The sequence below is a fragment of the Camponotus vicinus genome, unplaced genomic scaffold, assembly GCF_025532165.1.
Source record: "Camponotus vicinus isolate PSW18456_S1 unplaced genomic scaffold, iyCamVici1.0 SCAF_9, whole genome shotgun sequence".
NCBI lineage: Eukaryota > Metazoa > Arthropoda > Insecta > Hymenoptera > Formicidae > Camponotus > Camponotus vicinus.
Window position 1 is genome coordinate 9,566,351 of NW_028141981.1, and position 16,226 is coordinate 9,582,576.

Here is a 16,226-nt window from a genome sequence, read left to right on the forward strand (position 1 = left end):
CTAGATCTTGAGCGACTTTTAATGATTTTGGCCACAGCAGCCGCAGCTATAGCGGCTTTTTGCTCTCTAGCTTTATCATGATGACGCTGATGAGAAGAGACTGGACTCGGAGCAGGTGGATTCAATCCAGCCCGTCGATGCAGAGTACCCGTTGTAGGAGAAATAGACCCTTTGGGTGGGCGAGGAGATGGAGCAGGGGGATTCATTAGCATGGCACCTCGTTGAGGTGCAGCTGGAGGATTGGAAGGTGGTGAAGTAATAACAGTTTTGCTTTTGCCAGCGGAACGGGTTCTAGCGGGAATTGATGGTGAACGGGACCTGGATAAGGAGTCGTAAGAACTGTAGGTAGAACGACTCGAGCTACGGCTAGAACTAAAAAGATTATATTCTTATACATTTTTCTCATACACAGGATATTCCAAAAAAACGATTCAAAGACTTTTGAACTTATAGTCTGTAAATCAATATTTCTACTGCAATTTTCATGCAAATTTTTATGCAAATTTTTATGCAAATTATCATTTTCCTCGCATCTATTACAATACAAAAATAAAAAGTTATTAAATTAATAAGAAATTATTATATGGAATTATTTTGTCATATTATTATTTTAATTTATCTCTTATTATATTGAATTTAAATATGATAATTCTTTCATACTTTAACTGATAGATAGACATGAATAGATATAATTAATAATTTACACTATCGAATTAGAAAATGCCAATTTACTCGAAAAATATTGATTTTTGAATTTTTATCTGTAATCTTTAATTCAGTATTTTTCAGTTTAATGAATATTATAAATTTGCAAATGTTTAAACCATTTTTTTGTTATACCCTGTATGAAAAATATAATACGCGCGTGCACACACGTGCATTTATAATAAATAATTGAACAAAAAATATGTATATGCAATTATCGAGTAATATTTATAATTTACAATCTTCTTCTCCCTTTCTCTATCATTTCTACAATTTCTTCATAAAAAGAATATTATTATGGAATATATTATTTTCAATAAGTTATCTTTCTCTTTAACAAATAACTTTTTTTGACAGTTTTAAGGTGCTCTTTCTTGTTTCTTCAATATTAGGCACGAACAATCAATCGCAATCAACGAATAATACCTTGTTGAAGAATAAGAAGAGCCCGAAGAGTATGATTGCCGGCGAGATCGGCGCGATGACGTATTGCGACGCACAGCGCTCGGAGACTTGCGTCGCATCCACGGATCCGCCCATTCGTCGCCTCTGCCTCTTTCGACAGGGGGTGGTTCCTCTTCCCGCCAAGGTTTCGTCGGCGGAATACGTTCTACAATAACCTCTCGTGATGGCCGTTTATGTTTCTTCTCATACTTCTCGTAATAATCTCGCTCTCTGTCGCGCTCACGATCTCGTTCCCTTTCTCGGTCGCGAGTGTGCGGTGGAGGAGAAACTGAGGTAGCGCCGCGTGGAATCGCATGATAATCGACACGCTCTCGATATTCGCGAGAATCTTTATAATGCACTCTCCTGATAAATAAAAATAAAGATGAAAATGGACAAGTCCGATAGAGTAATAATAATTATTGTATGATATAATAAATTTTAAAATAATTTTTTTCTCTTAGAACTTGTAGTCATACAATTAATAATATCATTTCTGTTTGTCTCACCTATAATAATCGGATGATACAGTTGGAGGATAATATCCCTCAGGCTCGTCGGCATATCTGTCTGGCGTAGGTCTAGATGGTACTCTAGACCGTGGTACTTCGCGTTGTGGCCACCTTTCAACCGGCGGCTCGGGACTAGCCGCTCTCACGTAATATCCTGCTTCTCTATCCAGCTCATCTTGTCCTAAACTCAAATTCATTTTCTTCTCTTCAAAATCCATGTCCGATTCCTTGCGTTTATTCGCTTTACGCATCATCTAGTTAATTGGAAAGAATAAAATTTTCTTTAAGAAACTTGCTCTTAAGACATTACTGTCATTGTTTATAAAATTACTAATTCTATCAACAAAGAATACGTGCAATATTTTGTACAATAATTTTATTTTATAATAATAATAGCTTACTTCCTTAGCATGACGCAGACCACGTTCCCAGGCAGATTCAGTTGGAGTTTCTTCCACTTTAGGTGTATGTGCAGGAGCACCATAACCACCAGGTAATGGTCGAATATTCGGTCTGTCGATGTGCGGTCTATATTCGTGTGGCGTGGCGGCGTGCGGCGGATATGCCATAGGCCTCACCATATCGAACATAGTGTAGTTACCTTTATCCGTCACTCCTGGATGCAAAAATCTACAACTAACACCCCACGTGCACTGTCCCCGATTATAGAAACGACACACGGGTCTCGGTTCAGTCTCTTCCGGTCGTGCATCATCTCCATCGCTAAGCTCTCCTTCCTCCAATTCAGATTCCTCTTTTTCTCCCTCCTCTCCTTCTTCCTTATCATTCATTTCATTGGATTCCTTTAGCTTTGCCTTGTCCTTGTCTTTATCTTTGTCTCTATCTTTTTCCGTATTCTCTTTAATTTCTTTTGTACCTGATGTTTCAGTTTCACCTATAATTTTATCAATTTCAGTGATTGTAATTTTGATGATACATAATGTGATATTTCTTTAATATAACAATATTTCGCAAATTAATATAATTAATATAATAATAATACTTAACATAATTGTTTGTAATAATTAATATAATGTTCAAGTGTGTGTAATTTTGAAATTAAAAAGAAAAATAACAATAAATTTGATATAAACTCTTTAAACTCTTATAATGTATTTACCTTCATCACGTTCGTCTTTCCATTGACCGTCGGCTTCAAAATCTAGTTGTTCACTTTCCTCTGTCAAACCAACTGGAGCAGTTTTATCTTCTTTTTCTATGTTTTCTTCATTGTTAACATTTTCTTTTTTTACATCCTGTTCTTGAAGCTTATCTATTTCTATGTTCTGTTCAGTAGATTCCTCAGGACCATCCATGCTTTCGAGATCCGACACATCCGATAAATCTTCGCCATGAGTAATAGGTGTAGATTTAGATTTAGACATTGGCTCTGGTTCATCCTCGATATCCCCATCCGAGATTTGCTCGCCGTCTAATTCGTTAAATGAACCGTTCTTCTCTTCATCTTCTTCTTCGGGAGAACGAGGACCTGAATGTGCCAGCGAATGTTTATCCGATTCTTGATCATCCATAGGAGACGCTGGACTGGATTTAAATGACTTTGGTGAACTCCTCGCTGATATCAAGGATTTCACAGAACTGGCACCTGATCTAGGCGATTTTGGTGAACTTTGTCTGGATTCGCTATTTTTGTATGAATATGACTTTAACGAATTATCAGCGGACCTTTGTGTATCCACTTCGAAATCAGACGCTTTCGATTCGGCATCTTCGAAGCGCATAGATTTGGAATCGTTCGGAGGAGAAAGACACGATCCGTTGTCCTGTATGGGAGATCGGGATGAGCTACGGTCCGATCGAGGTGACTCGATAGAGTTGTTTCCCGAGTGATGAGACTTTGGCGACTCGAATTGACGATATGTCGGCGATGCGGGATGGAGATATGTTGGCGATAAGGGTGACGGTGACATTGGCGGTGGAGATTTTGATAAACTACGTAATCTTGGAGAATCATCTTCACTAGGGGACATTATCCCGGATCGCTGCGATTTCGGCGACATCGGAGTAGATCTCGGCGATTTAGATTCTGCGCCTGATAAAGGCGATCCAGGAGGTGACTTTCCCCCGGATGTAATAGAACTTGCCGCAGACTTTCGTCGCTCGGATCCCGAAGAATGATGCGAATAGCGCGACGATGTTACCTCATCTGTGATAGTAAGTCGATTCCTACCTCCGTCGTATCCTTCCGAGGAAGTGCTCTCTGTGCCAGAGTCGGACATAGTTGTTGCAACTATTTCAACCTGTAAAATAATGGAGTTTATTAAAAGGCGGCAAACAACTTTAGACAAACGGGAACAGGAATGTCTTGATTAAATCTTTAAATGTAACCCATTCACAAAATTCTCTCTTACTTGGTAAGTTAATTGTCTTTTTTTTTAGACGTTTCACCGACCGAATGTGTAGCACTGAAAAATCTGCATCAATAGCATCGCAGGGCTTACCTGTGTCGATCAGAGCCTGTGAAGTATTCGCTCTTGATGGCACAACGCGCGCGATCCATATCGTGTCGAACATACTTTTTATGTCACAACTTTTGACAACTTTTCTTTTATCGAAAACTTTTTTACTTTATTACTTATAAACTTTGTCACATATACGATACATACTGTTTTTTTGTCAGGTTTTCTTGCGCGGAACTTTTTAGTGTCGATTTAAACTTTCAACTTGAACACAACACAAACTAAGAAAGTACCGATAAATCACGTTTTTGTACTGCACTAGAAACTATAGCGAACGAACTTTTTTTCAACCTGAAAGAATGTCTTTTGGGCCTATGGAGAAAGAAAAAGAATAGGAAAGGACTAGGAACAATTTGAAGAACAAAGAGAGAATATATATATAAAGAAAGCTTTAAGTGCAATGATAGTACGTCCCAGTAGTGTCATTCTAATTATGTATTTGTCTTTGGCAAAATATAATTCATATAAATATTGTAGATTATAAATCGTAAATATTTCGTTGCTTTTTAAAAAAAAATACAATATAAACTCTTTATATTAATATATAATTAAATATATATATATTAATATATAATACATAATTAATATATAATATTTATAATTATATTTTAATATTTTTTGTATACTTTTAATCAGAATTAAACTTTGCCATGTGCAATAACATTTTCATGAACATTAATTGCTGATAAAGTATAAAAAAACATTGTGCACATGATTGCTATAAAATGACAATAGAATCTCAACAGTAACGATTGCAGTAATAATATTTAATTAATAATCAACAAAAAAGAAAAATTCATTACATCAATTTAAAACTCGATATTATTTACTGTAAATTATTTTTGTTTATGGAAAGCTATAAAATATGAAAAACTGGCGCATTTGTATCCAGACAATTCCTCTTTCTCGTTATTCGTGACTGAAACGATAATCACAACATAGGTATTATTTTCAGAGAGTACGTGAGAGGTTAAGCAGACAACGCAACGACGATGATGACGACGACGTCATTAATACTGCGATCGAAACTGCGAGATGGGAATAGTGACGGTTTTTTTTCCCCTCTTTTTACGACACAGATTGCATCTCGGTATCCTGTCCGTGCTGAGATTGTCATCGTGGGCTTCTTACCTTGGTCGCGCGTACTATGCCTGGGGGGCCTTAGGAGATTTCGAGACTCCGAGGCTCTCCAAGGCGGCCGGCGTCACCCGCAGAACTAACGTTCGCACCCGCAGTGCGAGACCCGTGTCCGGGCCCCGGGCGCTTAATCGTTTCCTGGGGGGCGGCGTACGGCGGGCTACACCCGTCCAATTATCAGACCCGTCGTGCGCGATCCCTCTCCCTGTCGCAGGAGGATCTGTCGTTGTCGATCGCCGAAGATTACCGAAGAGAACAAAGTACAAACGCCGAAGAAGCGCCGAGGAGGTTGCGGGATCTTCGGACGTCCGAATTTCTCGGCCGTGGAACTAACCGGTGCTAGATGGATACATGTGTTGTGAAGAGATGCTTCTTCTCGCGCATGCGCAGGACGGTAGGAATATGGTGTAATTCATGGCGTTTTCGAATGGTCGGGTTCGATTCTTTGGTCCATATTCTGAATCCTCTTTTATCGATAAAAGTGCTTCTAAAAGTGGCTTATAGCCAATCAAAAGGCTTATAAGCCACTTTTAGAGGCACTTTTATCGTTAAAAGAGGATTCAGAATATGGACCTTTGATCCTAGAGACCTATAATCAGAGATGCGCCAATGGCGAACAGTTTTTGATTGGTCACTGTAAAATCACGTGGTTTTTCCGCCATCTTGTAACCCCATGACGTCATTAATGACACGGAAAACATGTTATTACAATGGGATGTTTTGATTGGCTCACGCTGGTTGACGCGACGCGTGACGCGCTCAGTGGGAACGAGCCCTAAAGGTGAAAGCACATAAAATTCCATAGGCGCATAACCATAAGCATAAAGAAATTGATTGGTCCACAAATATACGCATAAGAAAATGAACCAATCAATTTTCTTATGCTTATGGTTATGTGCTCCTGCAATTTTATGTGCTTTCACCTTAAGGCTTTCGCATATGAAATTCCATAAGCACGTAAGACATAAGCGTAAGGAAATCGACCAATCGCGGTCGAGTTTTGACCTCTTGGAGGGGCTAATACTTGACCGTGATTGGTCGATTTCCTTACGTTTACGTCTTACGTGCTTATGGAATTTCATGTGTGATGGCCATTACTGATGATGTTTATTGACGTCATGCTAATTGTTGCTTGTGTTAAATCTGAGTAAGATCTTGTTTTTTCATGTATTATGTAATATTATAAGTTCATAACATAATAATCTCAATTAGCTTACATAAATTTTTTTTAAATTGAGAAACATTGTTTTGCTAGGAACAAGCACGGCTGTGTTCCAAAATTCACTGCCAGTACTGAAAATCTATAGTGTACGTCACGTAAACTATAGATTTTCAGTACTGGCAGTGAATTTTGGAACGCAGCCCACATGTGATGTCATTGGGTCTGTTCTTTTTAGCTGCACTGCTGCACTAGTGCAATAAGTTAGAAAGAGACAAACATACTTTCTTTCACTCTAACTAATTGCAGTAGTGCAGCTAAAAAGCAGCTAGTGCAGTAGTGCAGCTAAAAAGAACAGGCCCAATGACGTCATAGGGTACAAGATGGCGGATAGAAATCGTGGTGGGGAGTCATTGGCGCATCTCTGATTATAGGTCTCTACTTTGATCCGAGCCGGGGTAGTTTACTAGATGTCATTGACCAATCACAGCCATTCTTCTGAAGAATGTATGGTTACATTGTCTATTGTAGATCGGGACTTATGAAGATTTGTCTCGAGATATGACTCAGCCGTGTTTGCTGCCGAAATGCGATCGAAATTGCTGCCAGTTTACTGCCAGCACTGAAAATATATAATATACGTAACGTGCACTATAGAATTTGCAGTACTGGCAGTAATTTCGGAACACGGCCTCACTTATCACGCGTGTTCCGAATTTAACCCCCTTGCACAATACTAGGCAACAGACAATAGAAATAAGAAATAGAAACTATTCACCAATAAATATGCGGAACAGAAAATATTCGCCAATAGGAGCAGAGAATAGATACTATTTCTGTTCTTATTGGTCCATATTCTGAATCCTCTTTTATCGATAAAAGTGCCTCTAAGGTCCATATTCTGAATCCTCTTTTATTGATAAAAGTGCCTTTAAAAGTGGCTTATAAGCCTTCTGATTGGCCCATATTCTGAATCCTCTTTTATCGATAAAAGTGCCTCTAAAAGTGGCATATAAGCCTTCTGATTGGCTACAGGCCGCTTTTAGGAGCACTTTTATCGATAAAAGAGGATTCAGAATATGGGCCATTGGCTGTAAGCCACTTTTAGAGGCACTTTTATCGATAAAAGAGGATTCAGAATATGGACCTAAAAGTGGCTTATAGCCAATCAGAAGGCTTATAAGCCACTTTTAGAGGCACTTTTATCGATAAAAGAGGATTCAGAATATGGACCATTGCCTGTTGCCTTGCATTGTGCAAGGGGCTTTTCTGTCAGTACTGAAAATCTATAGTTTACGTCACATATACTATAGATTTTCAGTACTGGCAGTAAATTCGGAACACGGCCATCATTAGAATGTGCAGTTTCTTTATTTTGATTGGTCAATCGAAGTTTCCCAAGTATTTGTAATTCTTGATTGGCTCTTATATACCGCTTCCTCTTGCGCATGCGCAAGATCTGTCCTAGTCGCTACTCTATTCTACAGGATATATGCAAGGCTCACATCACATAAAATCGTACAGGAAAAAACCGACCTACGTTGCGTATGATTTTGTGATCAGTTTTAATTAATTTCTTGTGTATTTTTGTAATTAATTGCGAGAGGATTTCGTTGTATACTTTGATATTCAAGTTTCGCAAAATAAAACGCAACAGTTGAGTGGAAAGACGAGGACGCTCGTTTGTGTAATTTATGTGAGAGTAATTCGTTAACTGGAGTTTACTTCCCTGCAGCCATTGATGATGAAGAGCCGATTTCACACATGCGATCAAAATCGTAAGCAAATATTTTTGAATATATGACGTACCTTTTACAATATTCTATTTATACTCGCGTATTATTCCGACTTACATCTCTCTCTTTCTTTTTTTTAGCCTTTTATCCATCTCTTTCAATTTGATGCTACGCGCACATACTCGCGATATATGCTAATTTTTGGTACATATGTGAATTGTATTCTATCAAAATTTTTCAAGCACTATCTATTGAAAATTTTACAAAATAATGAACATATACATGTTATAATAATAGTACTATTGTAATGACATACAGGAATTTAGATTTTTTTAATTATATAAAAATATTGAAATTTTTAATCTAAAGTTGTTTAGATCATATAATTATAAACAGGCAGCAAATATAATTTATGCATCACTTTTTATAAATACCTTATTTCATTACAGAAATCTTTACGAAAAAAGGACCGCATATACAATCTTTATGAAGAGATTATCACAATAATTGTCCACATGATATAATTATATATCATAATATATTTATATAATTATATATTTATATTTATATGAATATACATGTGTGAATATACATATATATGAAATATATATATGTGTTTGCCTATTATACGTAAATACATTATATATATGCTGAAGGATATAAATAATCATGTTAGAGAATCAGTTATTAGCAAAAACAATGAATAGCGACAACAAAGATAACAATTTGAATCCAGAATCGGAACATAAGTTATTTATAAATGTGAATTCATTGGATAAAAGTAGATTCTTTCTGAAGCGACGATTTAGATCCAGAGTGCTGAATAAATCAGTTCCACTAAGAAGTACAAGTTTATTTCACCACAGAATGAATAGATCCTTGAACTTTGATATTATTAGCCCAAGGAAGGATAATTTATTAAAAAATTCAAATTCACCTTTAGACAGTGATTCTTTCGATGCAAGTAAATCATTGCGAGACTTATCAAGATCGGCTAAAATAATGAGAGCACTTAGTTTCAGTCGTGATTCGTTTTATCACAGAAACATGAATATAAAAAAATCATTGAATTTTGACTCGTCTCCAAGTCCACAGAAGAGTAATTTTAATACAAGTTCTCCTGTTGATTCAATGACTGACACATCATCACCCATATTAGACAAATCCTTGAGGCTCGATTCAAGTTCGAATGATTCTGTTGCTAGTAGCATGTTGGTTGCATCTTTGGAATCAATTGATGAAAACCAAAATCAAACGCCTCAGCAAAATCGAAAAATTGCCAAAATATCCAACAATAGTAGAATTAATACAAGAGAAACAGATGAGTCAGGATCATCCTGCTCTACATCATCGCTTCGAAGCAATCTCAGAGAAAAAATTGATAACATTGTACGCTCATCACAAACACCTGATTTACAATCCTTCAATCAGAAGAATAAATCAAGAGCACTTGGCTGTATTATAGTTGCAAGTACACCCAGGAATTTGTCTCGAGAATTGAATCAGGATGCACACAATAGATCACATACACCTGACAATATGATGCATTTAATTCCAGAGAGTATGAGTGCTATCAAGAAGAGTCACAAAAAGGTATTATATGGTTCATGCAATATAGTTTTCTTTCCTCTTCCATTTCTTTGTTTTTAAACTATTTTGTATGAATATATGTAACTTCATACATTTAATTATCACCATGATAAAATTAGATAAATGTAAATATTTCACAATTTCCTCAGAAATTAATATATTAGGCAACATTTCAGGATGTATACTTTTATAATTACATATACATAATAGTATATATTTTTCAATTATTATTCTTCAATTATACATCATGAACAGCATATGTAACTTTGTAATTCATAGAAATATAACGACCTGTTCTTATTATTAGCAAAAATAAATAAAATAATTATTTATTATTTATTTGAGCTACTTGAAAGGTCTTTTTGAATTAATATTTTTAGATATATTTTTAGATATATTGCTTTCCTTACTAATATTTTCCAAATTTCAATATCAACAATAATCTTAATTATTTGAATTGTTATATTGCACTTTAGAAAATACTAGAAAATATTTGGAAAAAAATAAATTTTTTTTTTGAAATCATTTTATATATTATTTATGAGAAAAATTAATTCCAAATTTTTTTCATAAATAATCCATGTTTCTATCAATTCTGAGGCATTGCAAATTTATAACTGATACATTAACATTTTTATTCTTACAGGAAAAGCTGTATGGTCATGAAGAACGATTGTTTACACAACAGAAAAATATTTCTGCCCACAACGAAGATACATATACAAGTTTGGAATCAATAGCAATGGACACATCTGCAATTGCTAGTTGTAGTAGGGCTTCCATAAAAGAATCTCCGAAGAAAAACAAAAGTGTGAAAAAAGCGCTTATTTATTATTCAGACGATGAACTTTCTGAGACTGAATCAGTTTTCAAGTACGGTGCACAGCGAAAAGCCAAATTGAGAAAAAAGAATCTTTTGGGAAACCGATTGGATAAAGTGAAAAATAATAAAACACAGGACATACAATATAGGGACAATACACATCTTACAAATTATGACGATAAAAAAGACCATTCCATGGAAAACATCTGCGATAATAATACATGTCGACCATCCTCGCAAAAAGAATCAAGTACTTATAATGTCAACATGATGGATGAGAACAGAACAGTATCTCCAAAACCTGATTCAACTATTCCTCAAGATTCTGGAATAGCTACACCTGAAAATAACATAAATATTATAGAACATTTATTAACAGAATCTATTAAAAAATCGCATAAGAAAATTAAACATGAAAATAGAAAAACTTCATTAAAAGCCAAGACTCTTTACCAAAAGATAGAAACAGCACAACTTGAAGTATCAGTTCAAGATACTTTTAATGATGTTCAGTGCGAAGATGTTGAAGCAGTTGTTGAAACTTGTGCCTTAAGTTCGCAGAATGCCGATCGACCGAGCACACCTGAAAACATAAATTCAAGTAGACTCTTATTACCTGAATTTAAATCGGTTAAAAAATCACACAAAAAAGACAAATACAGCAAAAGAATTTCCGGTCTCGCTAAGTGCCATAAATATCATCATGAATATCGTAAAAAATATGACAATTCATTACTAGATAATAAATATGAAGAAAAAAATACTAGCAAAACTTCACATAGAAATGAATCACCTGAGTTAAATGAATTTCTTGACATGTCACCTAAAAAGAAGAAAAAACCGATAAATGTGTCCTTTGAAAGCGGTGCACGCAAATTGTTATGTTCTTCTAAATCTTTAAGACATAACGATACAAATGATGAATTTAAAATCTGTACTCCTACCACACATAGAAAAATAACGTCGACAAACCGGTCAATTATAAATCATCATGTTTGTGCAGATGAAATATTACAGGAACAAGATAAATCTGCAGAAAATACATCAAAGGAAATTGATTGTTCTAGATGTATGACGCCAGTCGCACGTTGTTTGAAAAAATCGAGAGAAAGCAAAGATCTTACATGTATTAAAAAAATTGAGACTGACGCATCTATTTCGAGTGATGGACCAGATGTGGATGTTGCAGATTCTAAAGACGAAAATGGTAGATCAACTCCGATAAATATGTCGACGACAGAACTGCTTTGTAATATAGATTCTATTAAAAAATCACATAAGAAAGATAAGCATAGTCGCAGTGTATGCAAGAGACCAGTTTTGTGGAAGAAAAACTCTCATACTGAAGAAAATGGAAATGTCAATATTACAAGTATGAATAAGTTGAAACAAAATATGTCCTTAAAACATATGGACAATGATTGTGCCAAAACGGGAATGTGCAGTAATGAAGAAGAAGAAAAGAGCAAATGCTATGCAGAAATTATTTATGACGATCCTCAACCATCTACGAGCCAAGTAAGAGACAATGTTGATATAAAAACCGTGAAAAAATTAGAACTGAATACAACACCTCCAAATGATTTAAATGCGACGAATTTCATCAAGCTGTTGCATACGATTTCCATTAAAAAGTCGCATAAAAAAGAACGTGATTGTAATGCACAAGCCAAGTATATTTTGATGAACGAGGAACACGAATTGTCTAATGATGGATCGATATTCGATGAAGAGGATAAATTAAATTTCACAGAAGACTAGAAATCTATACACACACACAGAGATAATGACAATAAAATAAACATGTACATATAAACTAGAATAAGAATTAGTAGATTATATTTTCGCAAATAAGAGATAAACTATTCAAGGGAATTGAACATTACATTTATTTTGAATATTGTTAATGCACGTGTGTTTATCTATTTCGATGATATTTTGTCAAAATTTTTGTTCTAGTAAACTTATAGATATATTCATTGATAAAATATTAAACTAATATATACTTTAAGTAATGTTTTGTATAGTTGTGCTCTTTATACATATTTAAAAAAGTATTAAACTAAAAAGTATAATTATTTGCTACTTAATCCAAAATTTTTTGTTCATATAAGCTAATAAATAATGAATGAACAAAGATGATACATTTATGTACATAACTGAAATGATTATATTGAAAAGAGCAGTGAATTTGTGTCTTGAAAACTTCAAGTTAAATTGTACTATGATATCACATTTACAGATATGATTACAATGCAATTGTTTAAGATAGTCTCTTTCAAATTCATTGACTTATATATATATTTTATATATGTATGTATTCTCTTCATACTGATGCATTAACAGTGTTCAAAATACATATAATGCTATTTAATTTTTGCATTCAGCATTATCTATTCAACATGGAATAGTATAGACTTAATATTCTCTTGTATTTTAATATATCTTTCTGACTGTATTGTTTTTACTTATTTTTAAGTCTGTTACAACATACATTTGATTTCAATAATATTAGTTTCTGTAAAATTTATATATTGCATCTTTTGTTACATTTTCGTATATAATTTATAAAAAGAAATACTTAAAACAAAATGCAATTATTTCAATGATATTTGAATGTTGTGTGCATTTATTTGACATTTGGTTTAATACCAATTTAGAGTATATTAATTTAATAGTTACAAATATTTTTAAACAATTACACATTAAATATTAAAAATTATCAATAAAATATTATAATGGCATTAAAGGTGAACATTGTTTAGGATTAAAATAGCTAGGGTATTGATTAATAATCTATCTTTGTAATATTGTATATAAGATATTAAGACAAATACACATAATTTTCTACCTGATTAAAAATATATGCAAGTTTTATTTTCTTCGTACACGTGTGCGTATGTGTGTATGTAGGAGAAACAGAGACATGGTGTAAAAATTCACTGCTGAGATACATATCTTGAAAGATTTTATTATAAATTCTATTAAGCCTGTTTAATTCTGTTTATTCTGTTTAACGAGTTAAACTTCGGTTAAAGTAAGTTGTGGAACTGGGCCTTACAATTCCACATAATATGAAAAATATCTGAAAGAAAGACAAACTGTGATAAATCTTTCTATTTATGTAGAGTACTATTTTTTTACATTGTTTTTTTTTGTATGTAATTTCGACAAAATTCTCAATACATTGCCTGTAATGGCTTTTCATAAACATAATTATTATAAACTTTATGCTTACCACATTATAATTCTAATCAGAATATGTAGTTAAAATTAAAACAAAATATAATATCCTATAGTAAATGACACTATTTATACAAGATGTTATGTACAATGCTATAACCATTACAAATTTGACCTAGAAACAATTCTGCAAAAAAAGGAAAACATAATATGTGAAGATGAGGTTCCCTGAAAGTGTAAAAAAATATGAAATATATCAATAATAATGATAAATAAAAAGAAAAAAAATAAAAATCCGAAGAAAAAAAGAAATGTGTGTGGACGAATACATTAATTATTTTTCTCATTTGAATAGAACAAAAAAATATTCTTTAAATTTAAAAAAAATATTCTTTAAAATATAAAACTTTTCGATTATATACATATTTTTAATAAGTCAATTCGTCTTATAATATAAAATGTAAGTTTTCCTAATAAATAAAATATATTTTTAATAAAATATATCTATATTTTCCAATATGTATGAATTGTATAAAAATGCACGTGATCACCGAGCTTATCGATGACCACGCGCACAAGCTGGCAACGAAAGAACAACACAAGAGACACGAGACACCCCGAGACCCCGAGATCCCCGAGAGAAATCAGCGGTCATAAAGTATAAAATTTATAGACGCAGCAGTGTTACTAGATGGATGCCATTCTTCGCGCATGCGCTGCAGTGATAAAATAACAAGGAAATTTTCGTTCCTTTCGTCCAATCAAAAGCTGTTCGAAGCCAGTTTGTAACATCAGGTGAAGTGTACGCTTCTTCATACTAATTTTTCCCGATTCCTTGCACTTTCTCGCGCTGTTCTTCCGGTGCTATCTCACGCACGTTGTATATTGCTCAGTGAGGTCCACGTTTCGTGTCGCAAGACTTAAAGGTATGTCTTTGGCAAATTCACAAGTTTATATAAAAAAATATTTTCTGTTCCGAATTATTCGAACATTCATGAGTGGAAATGATTGACGTACTTGTTTGATCGCATTTTATAATTTGTCGTATCGTTGGATACCTTCAATTAAAGTCGCATTCGTGCGAAAATAGCGCGTATAAATATATGCTAAATAACACCTAATCTTGTTGTTTTCTACTTTTCTTTCTTTATATTTAAAAAAAAAAATGATATATATTGATGGAAGAAAGTTCGATTTTTCTCTTTCACATTTATGCCGAATGCAAATAGGTTATACTGTTGAATAAAAATATATATTGTAGATATATAAACATGTGTCTTTATAAATAAAATTCGAAATATATCAATTGTCACGCTTTGCGCGAATGTTACTTTATATAAAGAAGTATATTGCAACATTTGGTAATATTAGATACACACTTAGAATTTTTTTATGATGATTTTTTATACATCTCACCATCTTTCGACTGAATGATTGTGATGATATACTTTCTACTGAACTTAATTAACATTTAGAATAATTATGATACACAAGTTAGTTTTCTTAGTATCTTAATAGAAATATTTATATTTTACAGAATGCGTTACGTGGCCGCTTATATGTTGGCTGTTTTGGGAGGCAAAGCCTCGCCAAGCCAAAATGACATTGAAAAGATTTTATCGTCGGTCGGAATCGAAACAGATGCTGAAAAACTGAAAAAAGTTATATCAGAATTGAATGGAAAGAGTATCGATGAACTGGTCGCCAAAGGTATATCGACATTTTTTGCAATACTATTTAAAAAAACATGTAATTCTTCTAAAACAAAATAAATATAACTGTGATTTTAGGCAGGGAAAAATTATCGTCCATGCCAGTTGGTGGAGCAGCTGCTGCGGGTGCCGCTGCAGCTCCTGCCAGTGGTGCAGCAGCTCCAGTTGAAGAAAAGAAAGGTACATATTTATTTCTGCTCTAATTTTAGAAACTCTAATATTACTATTTGTATTAATGTAAACAATAGTACTAATATATTTACTTTATAATGCCACTAATATAAATAATTTTTATTTCAACAGAAGAAAAGAAGCCTGCTAAAGAAGAATCTGAGTCGGAAGACGATGACATGGGCTTTGGCCTGTTCGACTAAAATGCCTCTTTTTTTTATTATTGTCACCAAAAAGAAAACATGCTACATTCTGTGGCAGTGGTATAAATGTTAACAACAAACTATTGTATAAAATGTACAAATAAGATTAATACTACTGCTGGGGAATAAAGCATATTTTAAATTAAAAATTTTGCATATGTCTGCCCTCTTTTAAGATTATCTTTCGCGTTTTTTAATTGTGAATAGCAAATTAAATTACAAAAAATTTAACGGAAGACGATAACCTCTAGGATATTCTACAGAGAAAAATGTAATATTGGAGAAAAAGAGAGAGGAATTTTTCTAATCTCTTGTAATATGGAACGTGTTCGCTGTTGCACTCATTCGTAGCGGCGCAGAGGAAAAGTAGG

At 33.8% G+C, this 16,226-nt stretch overlaps 3 protein-coding genes, 1 long non-coding RNA gene and 1 other non-coding gene across 12 annotated transcripts in view; 3 read left to right on the plus strand and 2 right to left on the minus strand.

Annotated features, from left to right (window-relative positions):
- The window catches only part of LOC145977462 (uncharacterized), an 8,542-nt gene extending 2,931 nt beyond the window's left edge, over nucleotides 1–5,611 (minus strand). For 3 of the 7 annotated variants that reach the window (XM_083109487.1, XM_083109486.1, XM_083109480.1), the window contains exons 1-6: nucleotides 5,273–5,611; nucleotides 2,782–3,922; nucleotides 2,063–2,556; nucleotides 1,659–1,915; nucleotides 1,132–1,515; nucleotides 1–372 (exon numbers count right to left, since the gene is read on the minus strand). In XM_083109487.1, the coding sequence (XP_082965613.1) occupies nucleotides 1–372; nucleotides 1,132–1,515; nucleotides 1,659–1,915; nucleotides 2,063–2,556; nucleotides 2,782–3,901 (2,627 nt within the window). In that variant the 5' untranslated portion in view covers nucleotides 3,902–3,922; nucleotides 5,273–5,611. Of the gene's footprint in view, nucleotides 373–1,131; nucleotides 1,516–1,658; nucleotides 1,916–2,062; nucleotides 2,557–2,781; nucleotides 3,923–4,033; nucleotides 4,057–4,123; nucleotides 4,484–5,272 lie in introns of those variants that run through there. The other 4 variants (XM_083109483.1, XM_083109484.1, XM_083109488.1 and 1 more) reach the window with 4 other exon arrangements.
- Nucleotides 5,612–7,936: 2,325 nt separating this feature from the next.
- LOC145977476 (uncharacterized) lies at nucleotides 7,937–13,748 on the plus strand. 2 transcript variants are annotated; one of them, XM_083109528.1, is made up of 4 exons: nucleotides 7,937–8,215; nucleotides 8,314–8,377; nucleotides 8,623–9,766; nucleotides 10,410–13,748. In XM_083109528.1, the coding sequence occupies exons 3-4, from the start codon at nucleotides 8,843–8,845 to the stop codon at nucleotides 12,345–12,347; spliced, it is 2,862 nt and encodes a 953-aa protein (XP_082965654.1). In that variant the 5' UTR covers nucleotides 7,937–8,215; nucleotides 8,314–8,377; nucleotides 8,623–8,842; the 3' UTR covers nucleotides 12,348–13,748. The 2 variants fall into 2 exon arrangements, with proteins under 2 accessions (XP_082965654.1, XP_082965653.1); XM_083109527.1 differs by lacking the exon at nucleotides 8,314–8,377.
- LOC145977479 (uncharacterized) lies at nucleotides 13,542–14,461 on the minus strand. The gene is made up of 2 exons (XR_014440508.1): nucleotides 13,825–14,461; nucleotides 13,542–13,671 (listed from the first exon to the last, which is right to left on the minus strand). It is a non-coding gene; the product is annotated as an uncharacterized LOC145977479 (long non-coding RNA).
- An 81-nt stretch (nucleotides 14,462–14,542) lies between these two features.
- Nucleotides 14,543–16,004, plus strand: Rplp2 (ribosomal protein LP2). Its single transcript, XM_083109530.1, has 4 exons — nucleotides 14,543–14,695; nucleotides 15,307–15,479; nucleotides 15,560–15,661; nucleotides 15,785–16,004. Exons 2-4 carry the CDS (start codon nucleotides 15,308–15,310, stop codon nucleotides 15,853–15,855), a joined length of 345 nt encoding a protein of 114 aa, XP_082965656.1. The 5' UTR covers nucleotides 14,543–14,695; nucleotide 15,307; the 3' UTR covers nucleotides 15,856–16,004.
- Nucleotides 15,157–15,235, plus strand: LOC145977570 (small nucleolar RNA Me28S-Am982). Its single transcript, XR_014440566.1, has one exon. It is a non-coding gene; the product is annotated as a small nucleolar RNA Me28S-Am982 (small nucleolar RNA).
- Nucleotides 16,005–16,226: the final 222 nt, after the last annotated feature.